This window comes from Martes martes (assembly GCF_963455335.1).
Source record: "Martes martes genome assembly, chromosome: 6".
Classification (NCBI taxonomy): domain Eukaryota; kingdom Metazoa; phylum Chordata; class Mammalia; order Carnivora; family Mustelidae; genus Martes; species Martes martes.
In genome coordinates, this window is record NC_137893.1 from 46,130,116 (window position 1) to 46,152,860 (window position 22,745).

The window sequence follows — 22,745 nt, forward strand, 5'->3', positions numbered from 1 at the left end:
GGATTGACTGGTAAGTTGAAGAGGAAAAAATAAAAGCAGATTTCAAAGGACAGACATTAAAGAGTTCAAAGTGTAGTTACAGCAGAAGTGTGATATTTGGGCAAGTATGAGGTGGGATATTAGATCCTCATACCACAGAGTATATAGAAAAGTATTGATGAAGTCAGGACTTTGTATGCTTCAAAGAAATGTAAGAAATCTCAAAGAAAAATCACTTGTTTCACTGTATATAAATAGGAAACAACAACAGACAAAAGTGAAAGATAAAAAAATTAGGAAAATAATTTCCACAAGTATGATGAGCTTGAGGACATGGAAATATTTCTTTTTTTTTTAATTTTTTTTTAATGTGGACATGGAAGTATTTCTAAGATAAAAATCCTTAATCTATAAAGATGTGCTTGAGGTTGGTATTCTTCCAGCAGCTGAGGATAATTATAGTTTCTTTCTACACATTCATTGCCATTTTCTCATGTTCCTCAGAAGTGACAGCAGGAGTCTGGCTGCCCACTCCCTCTGCTTCATGGTACCTCAGTCTGTGATGCAAAGCATGGGGAACCGGCCTGGAGCGTTAGAGCTTGGGCAGGGTTAAGAACGCCCATATATTGAGCTTGGGCAGGGTTAAGAACACCCACATAGAAGGGCAGTTTGACTTAGGGTGTGAGAGCCACGCAAAGTGAAGGGAGGGTTCCTGTAGGAGGATGGTCCGGTGCTGGGTGTCAGAGCCCCAGTGGATGGAGAGCAAGGCTGCCTACTTCAGAGATGGGAGTAGAGGAAGGCTGCCTACTTCAGAGCTGGGAGTCTTAGTGAAGTGAGCAGGGCGTCTGCACAGGGAAGGGACAAGACTGGTTTCATACAAGAGGACAGTAAGTCAATACATGAAGCATAACAGGAGCTGGGTTTCTCACTATAGGAGAAAGTTGTTGTAAGTGTGAAACCTGAAGGAGGAACACTAGAATGAACCTTTTGGTGTTGAATTGGAATTGAGGGTATTAGTATGAACATATGGTTTTCAGTGTATAGATAGGTAGGATGGGTAGCTACAGAAATATTTGTGTGTGTGTGTGTGTGTGTGTATGTATGTATGTATATACACACATACACGTATAAAGTTTGTATGTGTTTACCTATATTGTTTTTTCTGTCCATTGAGTTGCCCTGGGAGCAGCCATACCCCAGTAACAATGAGCATACCTGACACTCAAATCTAAGTACCATTTGCATCAAAAGGAAACAGAGCTCCTTAGAGAAATTGCTGATTTAGGGCTGCACCAGGATAATTAAAGGGGAGCTTAGGACATCTTGTACCGGTAAGGAAGTAAGTGCTCAAAGGGAGGGGGATGTGTCAAAAGGACACAGCAGCCCACTTGAAGGGGTTGCTGCCGGCCACATCTGGGACATTTTGAGCATCAAATAAATATTTGCTATGGATTAAAATGGAATGAATAAAATAAGAAATTTTAAAAAATAAATAAAAATTTTAAAAAATACAGTAAGTCCTGCTCTCGAAAAATAAATAAATAAATAAATAAAAATAAGAAACAGGAGGCCACATTGATACAAGTAAGTACATGGATAAACTGAAAGTGGGACTGAGGAATGGGGAGTTTTGAAGCATCATCCCATAAAATGCTTGTTAATTCCAAAGGGAAAAAAGAGTAACTTTGCAGTAAAAAAGCCAGGAAGACACGACCTTAAACAAGTGATCAGAGTGAATTTCACCAATAATGGGACAAGCCAGGAGCAGCGCCACCAAGCGGGCCAGTGAGAGGAAGCCAGTATCACTTCTGTGAGGTTCCTGCAGTGGACGTATGGCCTGAATCTAGTCACGGGGAAATAGCACACAAACCCAAATGAGAGCGACATTCTACAAAACAGCGACTTGTAAGTTTTAAAGTATTAAGGTCATGGAAGTCATGGAAAGACTGAGGAAATATTCCACATAGAAGAGGACCAAGTAAACATGATAGCTAAGCACAGGATGGGATTTGGAGCTGGACTTTTCTTATGCAGGACATCTTGGAGACAAATGGTATAATGTGAATGGTGTCTGAGAATCAGAGGCTAGTAATGTATCCGTATGAATTTTCTGATTCTAATTATGTAGGAGAATGTTTTATTTGTAGGAAATGAGCTAAATTCATAGTGATGAGACATCATGTTGGCTGCTTGACCCTCTAATAGTTAAGAAAAAAACGATTCTTAGTATACTTAGAAGAAACGGGGGCACCTGGGTGGCTCAGTTGTCTATGTATTCAACTTTTTGATTTCAGCTCAGCTCATGATCTCAGGGTAGTGGGATTGAGCCCTGTGTCAGGTTCTGCATTGAGCATGAAGCCTGCTTAAGATTCTCTCTCTCCCCCTTTGCCCCTTCCCCCCGCTTGCATGTGTTCTCTTTCTCTCTCTCAAAACACACACACACACACACACACACATACTCCTAGAATTTTTCTAAGCATTTACTGTGGGAAGATAATATTGATCCATGCCTTCTTAACACTGTTCTTCTTTCCTTGACTTCCCTTGGCTTTAGAAACACTGGTTGTCTGGTTAGATCGTTTTCTTTCTCTCATCTGTTCTTTCTTTCCTCCCTCCACCTCCCTCCTTACCCTTCCTTCCTTCCTTCCTTCCTTTCTTCCTTCCTTCTTCCAGGACTTTTCTTAGTCATCCTGTTCTTTATATGGGTACTAGTTTGTAATGCTTTCCCCTTGGCCTTCCCTTCTTTCTCCTTTGGCAATCTATTCTTTTCCTTTCAACTCTTAGGCATATGCCTCTTAACTCTGTATCTTTACCCAAGGTAGCTCCTGATTAGACCTACATATTACCTTAACTTAGTTTTTTGTTTGTTTGTTTGTTTGCTTAAGCACTTCTTTCCCTAACAGCTCAGATCTGCTGATGAAATTAAACTTTGGGCTGACTCCTAAGACTCACTAGTGCATACTCATATTTTGTGAAAAATACGGGGTCTAATTTTCTTATTTCAAAAGATCAAAAGATTGTAAAATGAGCTTCTGTATGGAAGAGAGGATTCTTACAGAAAATTGTAGAGTGGTTACCTCCTTCATTGGGTCAGGAGCAAGGTCATGAACTAATTTCCAGAAGAAAATACAATTCTAGGTATAATAGAAGGTTGCATGGTAGAAAGTTAATTCTATTTTGATATGAAATAAACTTAATTAGGGTTGTTATCTGAGACAACATGAAGAAGTAATATCTCATCTTACAAATCTGTTTTGAGAGTGCAATGTATACAATGTTAGAGGTTATGAGAAAAGTTTGAACTATGTTCATGAGAAAATGATTTATATTTTAAAATTATCTTAGTCCTGACATGAAATAGACATAGAAGCATGAGTATTTCTAACTGGCATGTTTAATATACTTCAAATAAAATTTAAGTATTCTAAACAAATTGACCAACAAGAACATGGATGGAGAAAAAATGTTTATTGACATTCCATTCATTTAAAAATGTCGTTGATAAATAATCTTCTGGTCTGAAGTTTTCATTTTATTTTATTTTTTTTTAAGATTTTATTTATTTATTTGACAGAGACAGAGATCACAAGTAGGCAGAGAGGCAGGCAGAGAGAGAGGGGGAAGCAGGCTCCCCGCTGAGCAGAGAGCCCGATGTGGGGCTCGATCCCAGGACCCTGGAACCATGACCTGAGCCGAAGGCAGAGGCTTTAACCCACTGAGCCACCCAGGCACCCCTGAAGTTTTCATTTTATAACTGTAACTCTGTGTATATATTGAGGATTGATGTTTCATATTTATCTCTATACCAGCAAGTATAAGTCATGTCCTGCTGACTTTTGGGTATCTCATTAGGTTTCTAATCAAGGAGACATTCCATGACGTTTTGCAGATTATTCTCTCAAAATGCTTGACTTCAGTGGGACATTACAGATCCTTCATTTATTGAGCTCTCTGTAAGAGTAAGCACATCAGTGGTGCCTGGGTGGCTCGGTCGGTTAAGTGTCTGACTCTTGACTCTCTCATGTCATGATCTCAGGGTTGTGAGATTGAGCCGCTGGGCATGGAACCTGCTTATGACTCTCTTCCTCTGCCTCTGCTCCTCTCCCACCATCGCTTTCTCTCTCTCCCTCCCTCTCTTAAAAAAAAAAAAAAATTAAGCATGTTAATCACAAATGAATCTCTGCTCAGTGTAAGAGATTACAGGTGACCAAATGTCTCTTACATTTAATTGATGGAAGTCTTAATATCATTCATTGTCCCCCTCATTTAAAAAAAAATACTATTTCCTGAGACTAGTGGTACTTGAAAACTCTTGGCTAACTAACAAGTTCCCAAGAAATATTATTTAATGGTATATTGCCAAGAACATATTAGATAATTCAACAAAATTGCCTTCTTTAAAAAGTCCAAATACATTTCATTTTAACTTTAGAATAATTTATTGAGTTCTTGTTGGTTGCATAGTTGGATATGACAGGGATCCAAAAAAAATATGTTACTTATATAGAGCTTATTATCATTTTGGAGAAACAAAATAAATTCATCTAAAAAAAACCCCAGGAAAGGATATAATTTAGCGCCAACTTGGTAAATTAATATTTCTGTTGAGTCAGAAAGTCATCAGTAATCTGCCTGTAGCACTTACTATCATAATATAATTTTTAGTTACTTAAGTCAATATAAGTCTGGGTTTATTTCATGTTTTCTGTACTTTTTAAAAAATTTAATTTTAGAGACCTTATTTTTAAGTACTAAAGTCAGCATGTATTGTTGAACTCAAACCCAGCACAGTTACAGGCATTAGGGTTCTAAAGGTGAGCAAAATAGACTATTTGCTTAAGGAACTTGTTGCATTGTGTATGTATGTGTACTGGGCAAGGGGAGTTAGGGTTAGGGTTGGATCATTTCAAATACTTGGAAATACTGTGAAGATGATCAAAATGTTAGGGCGGAGGTACTTGAATGGCTGTTATCAGAAAAGGTCTTTCTGAAGAACTAAGCTATGAGTTGGGGCCTGAATGATGAGAGGAGTTAAGCAGTTGGCTAAATTTGCAGTTTGGAACTCAAAGAAGTGGTCTAGGTTGAAGAGAGAAGTTTGAGGGTCATCATTATGAGCATGATATTTAAAGCCCTGTCAAACACAGTTGAGAAGTCAAGAAAGATGAGAGTCGAAAGTTGACCTTTGTCTTTAGCAGATGTGAGTCATCAGTGACTTTGGTAAGAGTTTTTTCTGTGGAGCAGTGAGGGAGAAGAGCCTTATTAAGAGATTGAAGAAAGAATAGGAGGTAAAAAAATAGAGACAATAAGAGAAAAAAAGTCTTTGAGGGGTTTTGCTATGAAGAAAGAAGAGTAGGGGACAAAATCCAGTTTTTACAAAAGATAGATAATATCAGGGCAGGTTGTTATGCCAGTAAGAATAATCCAGTAGAGAAAGTGATGTTATAGCATAGAGATGGGTAATTGTAGGAGTGGAACCTTTGAAAAGCTGACCTGGAATACGATCTAGAGCACATGTGAGACAGTGGCCTTGATAATAGGAAATTTCTTCCAATATAACATGAGGGTAAGCAGAAATGCAGAGGCAACACAGTGGAGAAAAGGTATTCTTTTCAATAAATAGGCTGGAACAATTAGATATACACATACAAAAAGATGAATCTAGGCAGACTTTATATCTCTCACAAAGATCAATTCAAAGTGGATCAGAAACAGAGGGGCCTGGGTGATGTAGATGGTTAAATGTCTGACTCTTTATTTCAGCTCAGCTCATAATGTCAGGGTCATGAGATCGAGCCCTGCTTCAGGCTCTATGGTGAAAGTGGAACCTGCTTAATAATTCTCTCTCTCCCTCTCCCTCACTGCCCTCCCTCCCCTGCTCACAGTCATGGTGTCTCTCAGAAAAAAAGATCACAAACCTAAATGTGAAATGTAAAACTATTAAAGTCCCAGAAAATAACAGAAGATAGCATAGGAGAAAATCTAGATGATCTTGAATATGGTGATGACTTTTTAGATACAACACCACAGACATGATCCATTGAAAGAAAGAATGGATAAGCTGGAATTCATTAAAATTTAAAATTTCTGCTTTTTATGAAGGATACTGTCGGGGTAGCTGGCTGGCTTATTTGGTAGAGCATGTGACTCTTAACCTTGGTGCATGAGTTCAAACCCCATACTGGGTATTGAACTTACTTAAAAAGAAAAGGCACTGGGGACGCCTGGGTGGCTCAGCTGGTTAAGCAGCTGCCTTCGGCTCAGGTCATGATCCCAGCATCCCGGGATCGAGTCCCACATCGGGCTCCTTGCTTGGCAGGGAGCCTGCTTCTCCCTCTGCCTCTGCCTGTGCTTGCTCACTCTCTCTCCATCTCTCTCTCTGACAAATAAATAAATAAAATCTTAAAAAAAAAAAAAAAGAAAAGAAAAGGCACTGTCATGAGAATTAAAAGACAAGCCACATACTGGGAAAAAGTATTTGCAAAAGATGTATCTGATAAAGGACTATTATCTAAAATATACAAATAACTTAAAAATCAACAATAAGAAAACAAACCAATTTAAAAAAAGGGCTAAAGATCTTCATAGGCACCTCACCAAAGAAGATATATATTGATGGCAAATAAGCACATGAAGAGATGTTCCGCATTGCACATCAGGGAAATACAAACTAAAACAATAGCAAGATACCACTACACAATTATTAGAATGACTAAAACCCAAAACCCTGACACCACCAATTGTTGGTCAGGATGTGGAACAATAGGAACTCTCATTCATTCCTGGTGAGAATGCAAAATGATACAGCCACTTTGGAAGAGTTTGTGAATTCTTACAAAACTAAACCTACTCTTTTGTTGTTGTTGTTGTTAAGTTTTTTTATTTATTCATTTGACAGAAGGAGCACAAGCAGGGGGAGCAGCGGGCAGAGGGAGAGGGAGAAGCAGGCTCTCCATTAAGCAAGGAGCATGATGCGGGGCTTGATCCCAGGACTCTGGGACTGTGAGCTGAGCTGAAGGCAGACACCTAACCAACTGAGCTACCCAGGCACCCCAAACTAAACCTACTTTTATCACATGATCCAGTAATTTCATTCCTGGTATATGCCCAAAGGAATTGAAAACTTATGTCCACACAAAAACCTGCACACAAATGTTTTCAGCAGCTTTGTCATAATTGCCAAAACTTGTGAGCAACCATGATATACTTCCGCAGGTGAATGGGTAAACACAGTGTAGTACATCCAGACAATGGAATATTACTCAGCGCTAAAAAGAAATGAGCTTTGAAGCCATAAAAAGACATGGAGGAAACCTAAATGCTTATTACTGTGTGAAAGAAGCCCATCTGAAAAGACTATAAACTGCATGATTTCAACTCTCTGACATTTTAGACAAGGGAAGGGTGTGGAGACAGTCAAAGGATGAGTGGTTGCTAGGGGCTTGAGAGGGAAAGATGAATAGGTAGAGCAGGAGGACGTTCAGAGCAGTGAATCTACTCCGAGTGATACTACAGTTGTGGATACGTAACACTATGAATTTGTCCAGACCCCCGGAATGTACAGCACCAAGAGTGAACTGTAACTTTGGGCGCCTGGGTGGCTCAGTTGGTTAAGGCCTCTGCCTTCAACTTGGGTCATGATCCCAGGGTCCTGGGATCGAGCCCCACATCGGGCTCTCTGCTCAGCAGGGAGCCTGCTTCCCCCTCTCTCTCTGCCTACCTGTGATCTCTGTCAAATAAATAAATAAAATCTTTGAAAAAAAAAAAAAAAAGAATGAACCGTAATGTAAACCCTGTGCTCTGGGTGGTAATGATGTGTCCGTGCCCGCTGTGGTATGAGGAATGTTGATAATGGGGAAGGCTAGACATGGTGGGGGCAGGAATTTTATGAGAAATCTCTGAACCTTCTGCTCAATTTTACTGTGAACCTAAAGCTGCTCTAAAAAATGAAATCTATTTGAAAAGATGCAGATGGGTTAATAGAGTTTGTATTAGAAAGAGGAAGCAGTTTTCACCCTTTTGAGTCTATTTCTGTTTGAAATTAAGATTTGATGATCAACTGAGTGTGAGAGGGAGATAGATGTAGGTGAGGAGAAATGAGGACGTGTGAAATGGCTTCTCAGAGACTGCTAAGTTGAAGTTAGGAAGTCATAGTGGTAAACTTCGCAAAAGAAGAATGCCATCATGGGGGTACATGACTGGCGTAGTCGGAAGCGTGTCCAGCTCTGGATATCATGAATTCAAGCCGATGTTCAGTGTCGAAATTATTTAAATAACAAAACTTAAAAAAAAAGAAGAGAACGAATTTGAGAATTCTGGGCATAGATAGGACGTGAATCTTAACATTATTTTGTAATTTTTCTATAACAGTACTTTCACCAAACGGTAGCAGGTGGGATGTCTTTTACCTATATTGTGGTCTTGAGATACCATTTTCTACTAAAAGAAACCAGTACTTCTTAGAGAAATGGCTCATTACAGGCCTGAGGCAGACATTTTCAAGACAACAAGGAACATCTTATCATAACAGAGAACAAGGAAGCTGTCAAAAACTATCATCATCCAGTGTCCAGTGTCTCAGTCCATTAAACGTCTGACTCTTTTTTTTTTTTTTAAGATTTTATTTATTTATTTGACAGACAGAGATCACAGGAGGCAGAGAGGCAGGCAGAGAGAGAGGAGGAAGCAGACTCCCTTGCTGAGCAGAGAGCCCAAGGTGGGGCTCAATCCCAGGACCCTGGGATCATGACCTGAGCCAAAGGCAGAGGCTTTAACCCACTGAGCCACCCAGGTGCCCCTAAGCGTCTGACTCTTGATCTCAGCTCAGGTCTTAATCTCAGGGTCATGAGTTCAAGCCTTGCATTGGGCAAACCAACTAATTATAGTCACGTCAAAAGGACTCTGAGGCCAACATGAAGAGTCTTCCTCTGGTTACGTATTGGACAATTTGAGTATCAATAAAGAAAATAACTGCAGTGGATTAAAACATATCAGATATGTTTAAATCCATGAGTTCATATTGATCCAAAACACAGACACATAACACATACATAACACACGCATGCATTTAGACACACACACACACACACACACACACTTTAGTGGAGGCTCTTGAAGGATTCTAGCAAATTAGCTCTTTATTTTATTTTTTTTAAGATTTATTTATTTTAGAGAGAGAGAAAGAGCATGTGAGCAGGTGGAGGGGCAGAGGAGGATGGAGAGAGAGAGAATTTCAAGCAGACTCCCTTCTGAGTGTGGAGCCCCATTTAGGGCCCAGTCTCACTACCTTGAGGTCAGGACTTGAGCTGAAGTCAAGAGTCGGATGCTTAACCAACTGAGCCACCCAGGCTCCCGGCAAGTGAGCTCTTTATTTCAAAAACTGACAAGTAAAGAGAAAGAATCCAGCATTTGTTTCAGCTTTATTGTTGGGTAACCAAATAATAGGTATGGTGAAATTTCTCTTTAAATAAGAGTTTCAGCAAGTAAATTAGGAATAATTGACAGAATTAGAATATTCCATTTTGTAACCCCTAATGAATTAATGAATTTAGATATTAAGCATTACCAGTGTTAAAATCACATAAAGGACTACAAGATACTGTAACTGGAACCAATGTGAGTTCCCTCCTTGTTGAATCAGAAACTGCACCCTGTTGAGTTGACACACAAAGTAATTTTTTTGTGGCAAATAAGGAGATCACCCAGAATAGCTTCCAAAGCCATGACTACCCAAGCAAGGGTGAATGGGTGCCTTTTATTTTGGGGTGGGGTGAATATTTAGATAGGGAAGCTTTGTCTTTGTAAGTAGAGGCAGGCAGAAGGTGGCGTATGTGCCATTAAGGAAATATACCTATACACACATTGTATGTTATGTAAATGAGGCTCGGCTGGTGCCCCTTCTTCGGTAGAGATTTTAGTATGATAACGAGATAAAGATAGTTGTTGATCATTTTAGAACTCACTGCATGGTCCATCTGTGCAGATGCAAGTCAGGGGTTAAGTTCAAGGCTGATCTGGTTGGTCTGGGCCAGTTTTGCCAGGCCAGTTGCTATGGCTTACAAGATGGTTTTACTTTCCATGTGCCTAAGAGAGAAAGTGGAAAGAGGAGTTTTAGGAAAAATGTGGGACAAAGGTTGGTGAGCACAAAGGGGTGGACAATAAAGGTCAGGTCTTGGGGTCTAGCTAGTGATAGTACTATACATCTTCTGATAACATCAGACCATGAGGTATCTTGTTTAAAAATGGATATGAATCCGATTAAGCTTTTAGATTCAGTTACCAATTTCTGAAGAAGTAGGGAAGAAAGATTAATCTGTTAATCTACACCATAGGAATGTAATCAGCAAAATCCAGATTATGGGAAGCTTTAGAAGACAAATTGTAGTGTCTAGGGATGGCTTATCATTTGGATGCTAGAACTATAAATTAAATAATGCCGTAAAAGTCAGGACAGTCGTTACTCTTAAGAGGGAGTGGTTTTGATTGGGAGAAACACGTGGAGGGCTTCTGGAATACTGACAAGAGTGTCTGCTTAAATGGGTGTTACATACAAGGGTAGTTGCCTTCTAAAAATTCACTAAGCTGGGGTGCCTGGGTGGCTCAGTTAGTTGAGTGCCTTCGGCTCAGGTCATGATCCCAGAGTCCTGGGATCGAGTCCCACATTGGGCTCTCAGCTCCATGGGGAGTCTGCTTCTCACTCTGACCTCCCCTCTCATGCTCTCTCACTCTGTCTGTCTCTCTCAAATAAATAAATAAAATCTTAAAAAAAAAATCATTAAGCTGTATATTGGTTGTGTGTGGTTCTCTGTGTTTAAGTTACATTTAGCAATAGTAAAGTAAAAGTTTTTTTTTTTTTATTTATTTGAGAGAGAGGCAATGAGAAGAGAGCATGAGCGAGGAGAAGGTCAGAGGGAGAAGCAGACTTCCCATGGAGCTGGGAGCCTGATGCGGGACTCGATCCCAGGACTCCAGGATCATGACCTGAGCCGAAGGCAGTCGTCCAACCAACTGAGCCACCCAGGTGTCCCAGTAAAAGTTTTAAATGAGATTAAGACATTGAAATTTCTCAGGTGAATTTTTAGTTCATTGTTAGACTTTTCCTAGGGAATGGGGGATGGGAGAGGAGCAGTATTAAAGACTTCAGTTGAGGGGCACCTGGGTGGCTCAGTGGGTTAAGCCGCTGCCTTCGGCTCAGGTCATGATCTCAGGGTCCTGGAATCGAGTCCCGCATTGGGCTCTCTGCTCAGCAGGGAGCCTGCTTCCCTCTCTCTCTCTCTGTCTGCCTCTCTGCCTACTTGTGATCTCTCTCTGTCAAATAAATAAATAAAATCTTTAAAAAAAAAAAAAAAAGACTTCAGTTGAGTCCAAAGGACAGAGTTGCAGAGAGCAACTAAGACTGCAAATTAAAGAATTGTAACTTAGATGTTTGAACTTAAAAAAAAAAATCAAGTATGTTTCACACAAAAGGACTGCTCAACATTAGTCAGTCACTTAAGCCATTTCTTTTAAAGATTATTTATTTATTTATTTGACAGAGATCACAAGTAGGCAGAGAGGCAGGCAGAGAGAGAGGAGGAAGCAGGCTCCCTGCGGAGCAGAGAGCCCAATGCGGGGCTTGATCCGAGGACCCTGGGATCATGACCTGAGCCAAAGGCAGAGGCTTTAACCCACTGAGCCACCCAGGCGCCCCACTTAAGCCATTTCCAATACAGGCTCTCCTCTTCACATTGTGAATACCCAATAAGTGGAGTATATGAGCCTGCTTACACATGCTTCATGTTTTCTAGGTGCTTTTACATATATTATTTAATAACAAACTAAGTGAATCTATGAGTGGAATTCATGATGCTACTTAAATTCTCTGTGTATAAAAGAGCGAATACTTCTCTAATTACAAAATGTTTAAAAATATGTAATATAAGAATGAATCTACATTTATTATAGATGTCAATATATTGTTTAAAGTAATTTCTCCCTTATTTATAAGATCCCTAGCTTTTATTTGTTTAAGGGAGTAATTTTCACTAGTTTGATAAAAATGGAGGTGTATTAAACTGATTTGGAAAAAAATTTTAAAAGTTCATGATATTTTGGCAAGTCTGAAGTAAATTAAAACTCTTTTTTCTGCCAGAGGTCTCTTCATTAGTATCCATGATCGAGGGCATATTGCTTCAGTTCTTAATGCATGGCCAGAAGATGTCATCAAGGTGAGTCATCTAATTTTTCCACTGTGGCAAATTTGTTCTTTTACCTATTCCATAACATATTAATAATTTTCATGATACTAGATAGCATTGGATGTGGAAATGTTGGGGTTTGGAGCCGACAGCCAAGAAAGAATTCTTGAGACATTCCCAGTGTGAAAAGGTGGTTTTATTAAGGCACGGGAACAGGACCAGCACAAAGGACTGCTGCGGGATTGAGGAGCAATTGATGATATACTATGGAGTTGGGGGAGGTAAAGACAAGGGAAGTTTCTTAAAGGATTTTCATATTGCTAAAGAAGGCTCACAGGATCCTGGAGGCCTGGCTCTCCTCATGCTGAGGTGGTGGTTTCCTCTAGTAAGGCATTAACATTAGGATTGGGAGTCCCTGGAGAAATGACATACTCTGCCTGCCTCAGGTATTTGTCAGTGGGCTGCAGGTTATACAGACCTTTAGTTTTATCTGCATTTCCTTTTTGCCTTTGTTCTTCACATCAGCATTCACTGTCTTTTCTACTGAATGTCACCTAATTTATGATCTCTTCAATTTTTGCATACTGGATTAATTTTATTTTGGTACCGATTAAAGACTAAGTTTCCCTATTATTTCTATCTGATTTCTTAGTATTTCTTGGCCCATTGATGATAAATGTTGAACAAATGTTGAAGTTGCCTGTGAATTTCTTTAAGCAAAGTCCCTTATCACATTTGTTGGGTTTAATCATCCGCTAAGAGGAACACAGACAAAAAAAAAAACCAATCCATTCATTCACTTCCTTTGTCATTATGACCTTCAGTTGTTCATCTGACTTCCCTCTCTGAATGACCTAATGAAAATAAAACAAGAATAGTATCCAACATTTGGTAGCTTTCTGTGTGAGACCCTACCTGGATTGACTCTTGTAATTATCAGGATTATTCAGTGAGGAAAGGAAGGGGGGATGGGCTATACTATAGTGTCTGGTGGTGGTGGAAACTGAACACAGGCCAAAGAGCCCTTGCTCTTAGACATGGTGACTATGGCCTTCCTTGTCAAAGGAAGGTGAGATGTACTTGTCCCTTCCCTGGCTTTTTTTTTTTTTTTTTTTAATTAACTTTCTGTTAGGTGCCAAACAACTTAGAGCAACTTTGTGCTGTTGATGTAGGCAAGCTGTTAGGTTCGAAGCCGACAGCCAAGACAGAACTCTTCACACATCTTTAGTGCAAAAAGATTTTATTAAAGCATGGGGACAGGACCCGTGGGCAGAAAGAGCTGTACCACAGTCATGAGGAATGGCCCATTAGATACTTTCAAGTTGGGGTGGGGGTGGTCAGGGAGGGTGTAAGTGTCTAAGGAATTTTGGAAGCAAGGTTTCCAGGACCTCGAGGGGGCTAGCTATTGTTGGAAAAAGGACGTTTATTACCGTCTAATAAAACCTTAGTCATGAGACCTTTCAGATGTATATTGGTGGGTCACATGCTTGGAGGATGATTACCAGCATGTATCTTGGGGGGGGTTAGAGATAAAGGAAGTTTCCAGAGGAATTTTTATATGTTAAAGTACACTTACAGGATCCCGATGGCAGGTGGGGTGGGGTGGGGGAGCTTGGCGCGGCTGGAGGATGGGTGTCAGGCTAGGATTGCCTTTTGCCCTCAGCAAAGTATTAACATCTAGGCTGTTGAGTCCCTAGAGGAATGTCACTCTGCCTATTTCAAGGACCTTTAATGGGCTGTAGGTAGTAAGGAAATTTAGTAATTTTTCTTCTGCCTTGGATTCCTACATCACTGTGTTTTAGGAGTAGGGTTGAACAAGCCGATGCCTTTAGGGGTATGGAGGCACTTCAGCTGTGGCTCCCAAAGCATCACTTCCATGCTTTTGAGCAGTCGTGGCTAGTATTGATGGACTCTGCTCTGTAAGGCTTATGCCAGGCTAACTTGTAAAGCCAGATGTTTTTCATGATTTCTAATCTTCCCAGTTGTTTCACTTTTCTTACCAAAGTCGCTTCCTCAGCTTTTCTCCCAGGTAGACTGCATTAGCCTTGGGTCCTGTCCTCAGAAACTCCCCCAAAGTAAGTTAATTCTGTGTAGTATAAAATGTCTGAGAAGACGCTTACATTTTAACTGGAATCTAGAGAGGATTTTTAAGAATGAGTCGGTATCGGGACTAATTAATAACCACATCATCATAACAGCCAGGCAATACACAGTCACCTTGTTTTGTGCTCTTCCTGCTAGCTCATCTCTGAATATTTGTCTTCGTTAGTAGCCTACCTTTATTCTTTCACCTCTTAATGTTGGTCTCTCACTGTTATTCCAGATCCTAACTACACTTATTATTATTTTAAAAGCCTAGCATAGTATCTGGCACGTAATAGGCACTTAATGGCAGCTTTTTATTGTAATAGAATACTGAAGATGTGGTCTCTACCGTAGTTGAAAGCACACATGAAACAAAGGCAATCTATCAGACGATATATAATTAAACTGGTATAAATTATAAATGCTGTATTCATTCAGAGAAGATGACCATTCAGAGAAGGCTAAAATGGCTAAATTTTTATATCAAAATTGGAAATTAAATTTAGTCATTGATAATTAGAATGGGAAGAAGATACTATCCGAAGAAAGGCACAGATGAATGTAAGTCCTAGTTCAAGAAGAGAATGGTGTGTGTTTGTGCAGTAAGTGAATTAATTGGCTGGTCTGACTAACAGCAGGTGTAACTATGGAAATGTAGTGGCATTAAGATGGCTTAAGTAAGAGGTGACCAAATTATTATAAAAGGTCTTGAAGTTCATAAAGAGGGATTTAGACTTGAAGTAATAGAATGTCCTGTTTCCAGATGGGAATGACTTTATGTAGGTAATACTTGAGGAAGGCTCGTCAGTCAGAGGAGAAAAGGCAAGAGTTGTGCATCCAGGTGTAGGCCACAGCAGAAAGGCCCTGGGGAAGGAAAAGAAGGCACGAAGACAGGACACACGTGAGGGTGTCTGTGTGCATTCAGGAGAACCCCTGCCTCCTCATGCAGAGTTACTAGTGAGCTAATGCCCAGGTAATAATTGATGCAGTAGGGGGAAGATGGAATTTCTGAAATGCAGACATCGTTGAGAGAATTATGATTGTCTTACTGAGATGATCCTCCTGTTGTAACTTCATTATTGTGTAGAAGACATGCAAATGCTTGATATTCCTTCAGTGGGATATGAAGTAGGTAAAAACAAAAGCCAAGGGAATGTCAACTTAATGATAAACTGTGTAGATGACACATTTTTTATTTTTCAGAAGATTCCTTCACTATTAAAATCTACACTTTAGTGTTGAAATGTTTGTGAATTAATGTTACAAATGTGCATTTGTAACAAGGCATGAGCAGATAAAATAGGAAATGCCTCAAAACAGAGTTTAAAAATTACTCAGGGGCACCTGGGTGGCTAGTTGGTTGAGCGTCTGACTCAGTTTCTGCTCAGGTGATCCTGAGATGGAGCCCCACGTCGGGCTCCTTGGTGGTCATGGAGCCTGCTTGGGATTCTCTTTCTCCTCTCCCTCTGCCCCTCCCCTCCTCATGCTCTCTCTCTCAAATAAATGAGCAAATCTTTAGGAAAAAATTACTCAACTAACACCTATCTAAATGTCCATGGCATATTTATATAATAAGATTAATAGCTTAGGATGAGAGGAGAGCTTAGGGAATAAAATTTATGAAGAAATGAAGAAAAATAACATTTTCCTTGACTTTATATGCAAGACATAGATTATTTTAACTTAGTTGTATTATCAAAAATAAGTGAGAATATTGTGTTCTTTGCAACCCCTTTTTCAAAAATGTTGAAACAGATGAAAATCACAAGTAGCAACTCCCTGGGTCTAAATATCTTTAATGAACCTGGAAAACATTATATAAATTACTACTCAGATCATACCTAAGTTATATGACAATGTTGCTCTCCTTATAAAATATCTCCTAAAAATATTTTTAAAATATTTGCAGACCAACTAGACTTTACCTGTTTAAAGGACACATACATAAAAGTATACATTATCAGTGATAGATAAAAGTACCTCTGTGACAGTGTGATAAATAGAACAATGTCAAAAATGTATTTGGAGTAGCTGGACTTTAAAAATTTAGTTTTAATTTAAAAAGCAAGGTTACAATTTTTTGTAGTATTTGTTTATCTTTCTTATCTTAAATCAGAGCCAACTAAACCAGTGGTATCAAGTCGCCTTCTTCAAAACAGCATAACCTATTGATCCTTTACAATTAGACATGGAAAATTTGACAAAGGCCAGGTTTATGGGATATGCAAAAATAATTTTGCCTACTTCTCAAATGTATTTATTTTTAAGGTAGTTCTTTAAGAGCTGCATAATATAGGTGAACAGAAAATTAAAAGATCTCAAAAGTATATTTTAAAATATGTTCTGCACTGTGGCATAGTGGAAAAACATTGTATGAGGAATTAGCGTACACAGTTTCCCATTCTTTGGTATTAACCAGGTCACCTTAGACTATTTCAGTTCTCTGATCTTCAGTTTCCTCATCTATAAAATAAGAGGGATGGACTGCATATACTTTAAATTTCCCTTCTAAAATACCATGACTCTTCACAATGTTCTTGATAGTAATAGTAGTCTTGATAGCTACAATTTGTTGAGAATTTTTAATGTGCCAGGTATTATGTACATTGTATATCATATTCCTCATTTTATTGAACCACAGATTTATGCAACTAACTAATGTTTATTCATTGTTTGCTATGTTCCAAATGCTGTGCATGGTGTTGGTGCAGAGTAGTGAACAAAATAGAGTTGGTTCCTATTTTTATGCTGCTCTTCTGAAAAGTACCTTTATTATTCCTATTTTACAAATAAGGAAAAGAATATTTAATTCATCTGTTTATTTAAGGTCAAATAACTGACATTTTCCCAAGGCTTTATGGAAAAGATGAGTGTAGGAGTTTTGAGAAAATCTAATAAATTGTGTTTCACAAGATTGGTTTGGCTTAAATTCATATAATGGCCATGAATCACAGAACAAGGATGTTAAATGCGTTAATTCACTCAGATATCAAATAAAATAGAAATAAAATCTCCCCATGATTAAAATGAATGGCTCATAGATATTCAGGGTGATTGGAAAGAAACTAAAGAAAATTCATTTAAGCCTAGTGGAAGATTACTAGGTAAGAGAAGTAGCAGACTGTACTTCATAAATTTCAAAAATGGTAGACAATATCTAGTGATTACAGGAGTTAAAGAGGATAGATCAACATTGCTGTGAAAATAGGAGGATGGTGCCAAGATACGTAAACTAAACATCAGAGCACTTGAGAGCTACTTAGCAATCATGCACTTTTTAATTAGGGCACTCCTAGAATTATGCTCAAAGTGGATGGAACTGGTTTCTCTTTAGTTCCCACTTTGAGCTCCTATTTCCTTGTACTCTTCCCACTTGCCACGATGTTATTTGAATCTTTATGTGCATACCATCTCTTCTTTCTTCACTGACTAAAGTGATCATATATATGTTTTTTTAAAAGATTTAAAAATATATATCAACTTTATTTCTTCTCTCCACTCTTCCACACTTAAGATCATATGAAATCTCTTAGATGTATATTCAATCTATGTTTTTTGACAGCTTAATATTTCATTATATAAGTGTTAATTTCAGAAGCAGAGACAAGGGACTGTGCCCCTGGATTTGTAAACATCTATTAATGAATACTTTTTCTTTCTCTTCTAGGCCATCGTGGTGACTGATGGAGAGCGTATTCTTGGCTTGGGAGACCTTGGCTGTAATGGGATGGGCATCCCTGTGGGCAAGCTGGCACTGTATACAGCCTGCGGAGGGATGAATCCTCAAGAATGTCTGCCTGTTACTCTGGATGTGGGAACAGAAAATGAGGTAAACAATTTAAGTCTGTAAGACAGCTGGACACCTTAAAAAATAGCACTAGCTCTTGTATTTTGAGCTTGTTTTCCAGGAACTTCATGACATTCATTCTTTTCTGTCTGGTTCCTTCTTCCCTCCTCAAACTCATTCCCCAAATATTATAAGAAAATTATTCTTTCTCTTCCTTTTTTCCCCCTTTCTCTATAGTGTGATCAGTCTTTCACCAGCTTGTTTAGTGTTTTATCCTTTGAAAAACATTCACACCATTATTCTATAGAGTGTATGTTTTACTTTAGGAGATCATAGCTTTCTTTTTAAAAATTATTGTTTTGTTACTACATAGGAACTAATCCCCAAGGACTTACTAAGTTTAATCGGTATGAAATCTTGTTCTAGAAGTCTGTTTTAAACCTGTGGTAAATGATTTGGAATTTATTTTTATTTTTTATATATTTTTAAAGGTTTGTTTATTTTATAGAGAGCATCAGGGGAGGGCCAAAAAGAGAGGGAGACAAGCAGACTCCATGGTTAGCGGGGAGCCTGATGCAGGACTCAGTCCCAGGAACCTGGGATTATGACCTGAACCCAAATTGAGAGTTGGATGCCTAACTGACTAAGCCACCTGGGTACCCCTGATGATTTGGAATTTATTATTTCTCATCCCTGCATCAGTATTTTAGAATCTTAAAGTTGTATATCAGTACATATTTTTGCTCATTCTTTATTGCTAATATTTAGGTTCATTTAATGGTGATAGACCCTAGACATTAAAGGTAGAATATGTACAGATTTTATAGGTATTTTCTGTGTTCCCCTCTAAAGCAATTGACCCATTAATAGTATAATATTAACTTGAACATTTTTGATATTCATTAGTAGAGAAAGTTATAATATTTAACTTCCTATATATGTGAGTGCTTATTTACCTTTATAAAGGAAACATTTTATAAAAGCACACTGCTTATCTGATATTTTCCTTTTCAATACTAATAGAAATGACTTAAAAATTATCAAAGCTGACCTCTTAGAACAATCATCCTAAAATTATATATATACATTGAACTTTGGATTTTCTTTTTATTTCTTAATTTGTTTAAAAAATATTCTCCTATGGTAAATAACAGTGGCAGCAAATAAAGTTTAAAATTACAAAATCTGGGGACACCTAGGTAGCTCAGTCACTTCAGTATCTGCCTTCAGCTCCGGTCATGATCCTGGAGTCCCAGGATCGAGCCTGACATTGGGCTCCCTACTGGTGGAGAGTCTGCTTCTCCCTCTCCCTCTGCCACTCTCCCCACTTGTGTTTTCTCTCACGCTCTCTCTCGCTCTCTCAAATAAATAAATAAATAAATAAAATCTTTAAATTACAAAATCTGTAGAATATCTTAAGAATTCCAGGGGAAGATGAAGAGGAGTGAGGAGTGATGAGAAAGACATGTAAAAATGTAAGAATTCGCTTTTAAATTTGGGTTTTTGTTTTGTTTTTTAAAGATTTTATTATTTTTTAAAGTCATCTCCACACCCAGTGAGGGGTTGAACCCACGACCCTGAGATAAAGAGTCACTTGCTCCACCGACTAAGCCAGCCAGGCGCCCCTAAACTTGGGTCTTTTATTGAGATGTTGTCAGTATAATGTGGACATGAACTTATACACTAAAGATGAAGCCATAACACTAGGACTCTTGCACTGACAGATTGTATTAGTTATATGAAATACTTTATTTCATGGAAAGAGGTCTTAAAATTGTCAAATTGGTCAGTTGTCTTGAGATTTCTCACATTATCTCCTAGTATTCCTAGTATCCCTTTCCTCTTTTGGCATCCAGTGCTTTTTATGTTACTCCATTTCTGCCCAGCGTCCTGCCCCCTCAGCCTACTGAATCCATATCCACTGATCCTTCATCAAATTTCTTACTTTGCCTTGCTGTAGATCTTGCTTTCTTTTACCCTTCCCTCATTAAGCATACCTGGTGCTTACTACATTTGAAAGACTTTCAAGTTACTAAAGTAGAAAATAATCTGGTAATTTAAATGAATCTGTTATTCAAATGCTGTGTGTTATTTCTAGACATTTTTACTTATTGCTAGTGGACTCTAGGAGATATTAGGGGAAAAATGAATAGTGGAATCTTAACTCTTTGATGGGTCACTGAGAATATCTTTTTAGCCTGAGAGACCTTTCCAAAACTCTTCAAATTCCATTATATAGATTTACTTGACTTAGAAAAATATTGAGCACCTACTGTCTGTTAAGGCCTAAGCAAAACCTAGATAACAATGGAGTTAATAATTTAAGATCTTGCCAGCAAGATGTTCTGAAGCCAGAAAAGGAGATACATATGTAACTAGTTTCAAAATACTTATGCTTAGATAAGGACATTTGGCAAACCATTAAGAACAGTCAGCAAGCCATTTCTCTGCCAGTTACAATATATTGTTTGTCTCTGTATTACTGTTATCTGCTTATAACTCCCATTTTTCTATAAATCATATTTAGTAATGGTGAAATTGTATGTTAATATATGACCTGCTAGAGTTCCTATTTTAAAAAGAGTAAATTATTTGTTCCTTTTAAAAAGATAACTTAGTTGTATGTGGAGCTGGCCAGACTATAAAGTCCCCACATCTGTCTTTACTTCTGACACCAACTACAGGTTTGGGGGGTAGATTCCCCAAAGCTGACTCTCAGGCTTGATAATTCACTAAAAGGAATCACAGAGCTCAATGAAAGCTATTATAATCACAGTTATGGTACATTAGAGGGACAGAATACACATTAAAATCACCCAAAGGAAGAGATGCTTAGGGGAAAGTCTCAGAGGGTTCCAAGTGTGAAGCTTCTATTTTCCTCCCTGTGGACTCAGGGGCAAGTTACCCTGTGGTATTAATGTGTGAGGTTGATATGTACCCCCACTGTTCAGAGTTTCTATTGGGGCTCCATTGTCTAGGCATGATTGATTGATTGATTGCCCATATGAACTCAAGTACCAGTTTGACTGATTACATTTGATCTGGGGTGAGGGGCTTTGGTGATTACATTTGAACCAAAGCCCCTCACCCCAGATCACATGGTTAGTGTTTCTTGGGGCTCCTAGGCTGTGAGGTAAAATGGTCAGGCTCTATCCAAAATGGCTAAATGCTTGGGAACCAGGTCACCAGATTTATGCAAGTATTAGACTGAAATATAAGAGACAACCACACAAAAAGGAAAATAGGTCTAAATTTTAATGTTAAATTAAACAGAATGCAGTTTTTAACTTATAAAAGATTATGAATTTGATCCTTCGCACTTTTAAGGAATATAGCGTGTTCCAGAGCATATGTTCCAGGGCATATGAAAATTCACAGCTGCACATTTCGTTTTATGAACAGAACATAACCTTCATATCCAAACCTGCTAAAAAAAAAAATAGCACATAATAAGAAACTGCTAATTTGTCTCACATTTACCCCTGTTCCTACCTTTACCACTTTATAGATGTGTGATCTTGAAAAAGTTACTTAACTCTTCTGTGCTTCAGTTTCCTTATGTAAAACGAGTACCTACCTTACAGAGTTGTCATAATTTAATGCTCTTAGAGTGTTTGTGATTGTGATTGACGTTTTGTAAGCATTCAGTAAATGTTAGCTTTTATGCATATAAGATGTGGAAGCAAAATCCTTCATAAAATACTGGCAAACTGAATCTTGCAGAATACTCTTAATGTCAAAAACTATTCAAACCATCAGCAACATCACAATTAATAGTGATTCTTTTTTTTTTTTTCTTAAAGATTTATGTATTGAGAGAGAAAGAGTGTGTGCTCAGGAGTGGAGGGAGGGGCAGAGTGAGAGGGAGAGAGAATCTCTAAACAGGCTCCGTGCTGAGTACAGAGCCTGAAATGGGGCTCAATCCCATGAAACTGAGACCATGACCTGAGCCAAAAACAAGAGTCTGATGTTTAACAGACTGTACCACCCAGGCACCCCCAGAGGCATTATTTTAAAAAGTTATCAAGACATTTGTTATCACTATTCTCTTTGACTGTTCAGAAAGTGCTAGCCTTTGCAATAAGATAAGAAAAACAAATGGGATACTTGACTAGAAAGATCAGTTATCATTATTTATAAGTAATATGTTTATTGATAAAACCCAAGAAAATCAAGTAAAAATTGTGACCAAATTAGAGCCCTTAGTAAGGTGATTGCTTACAAAATAAATATTAAAAATTGAAGAGTTTTCTTAGGTATTTTTAATAACTAATTAACAAAAATTATTTCACTTGCAATGGCAACAGTAGTTTATTCTGCTAATATTATATGGCATCCAAAATTTCTAAGCAAAGACAAGACATTTGATTTGGTTCATCAGAAGAATGATATATTTTTTTAAGTACACATCTGCCTTGTCTTTTCCAAAAACTAATAGAGGTATGTTGTATTTATAAAGCAGAATGTATTTTTGTCTTCCTTAACTTTCTCATAATTTTATTCACCTTTGGGACACACATATCAACTGTATTCTATTAACAATAAAGCACTTACATATCAGGAAGAATAGAAGCCATTTAGATTCTAAATTAACTTTTCTATTGCCTAAAATAGATAGAAATGCTCCAACACATGACTTTCTTTTTCTCTTGTGAGCTATTGGAATTCAAAGTATGTTAGTAACATGCTAACTTATAAACAGTCTGACCTAAATTTTTATG

General features: G+C 38.2%; 1 protein-coding gene across 1 annotated transcript in view; it reads left to right on the plus strand.

Annotated features, from left to right (window-relative positions):
- Nucleotides 1-22,745, plus strand: part of ME1 (malic enzyme 1) — a 186,226-nt gene that overhangs the window by 56,562 nt on the left and 106,919 nt on the right. The window contains exons 4-5 of the mRNA XM_080805792.1: nt 12,107-12,182; nt 17,905-18,066. Coding sequence (XP_080661918.1) covers nt 12,107-12,182; nt 17,905-18,066 — 238 coding nt within the window. The remainder of the gene's footprint in view (nt 1-12,106; nt 12,183-17,904; nt 18,067-22,745) is intronic.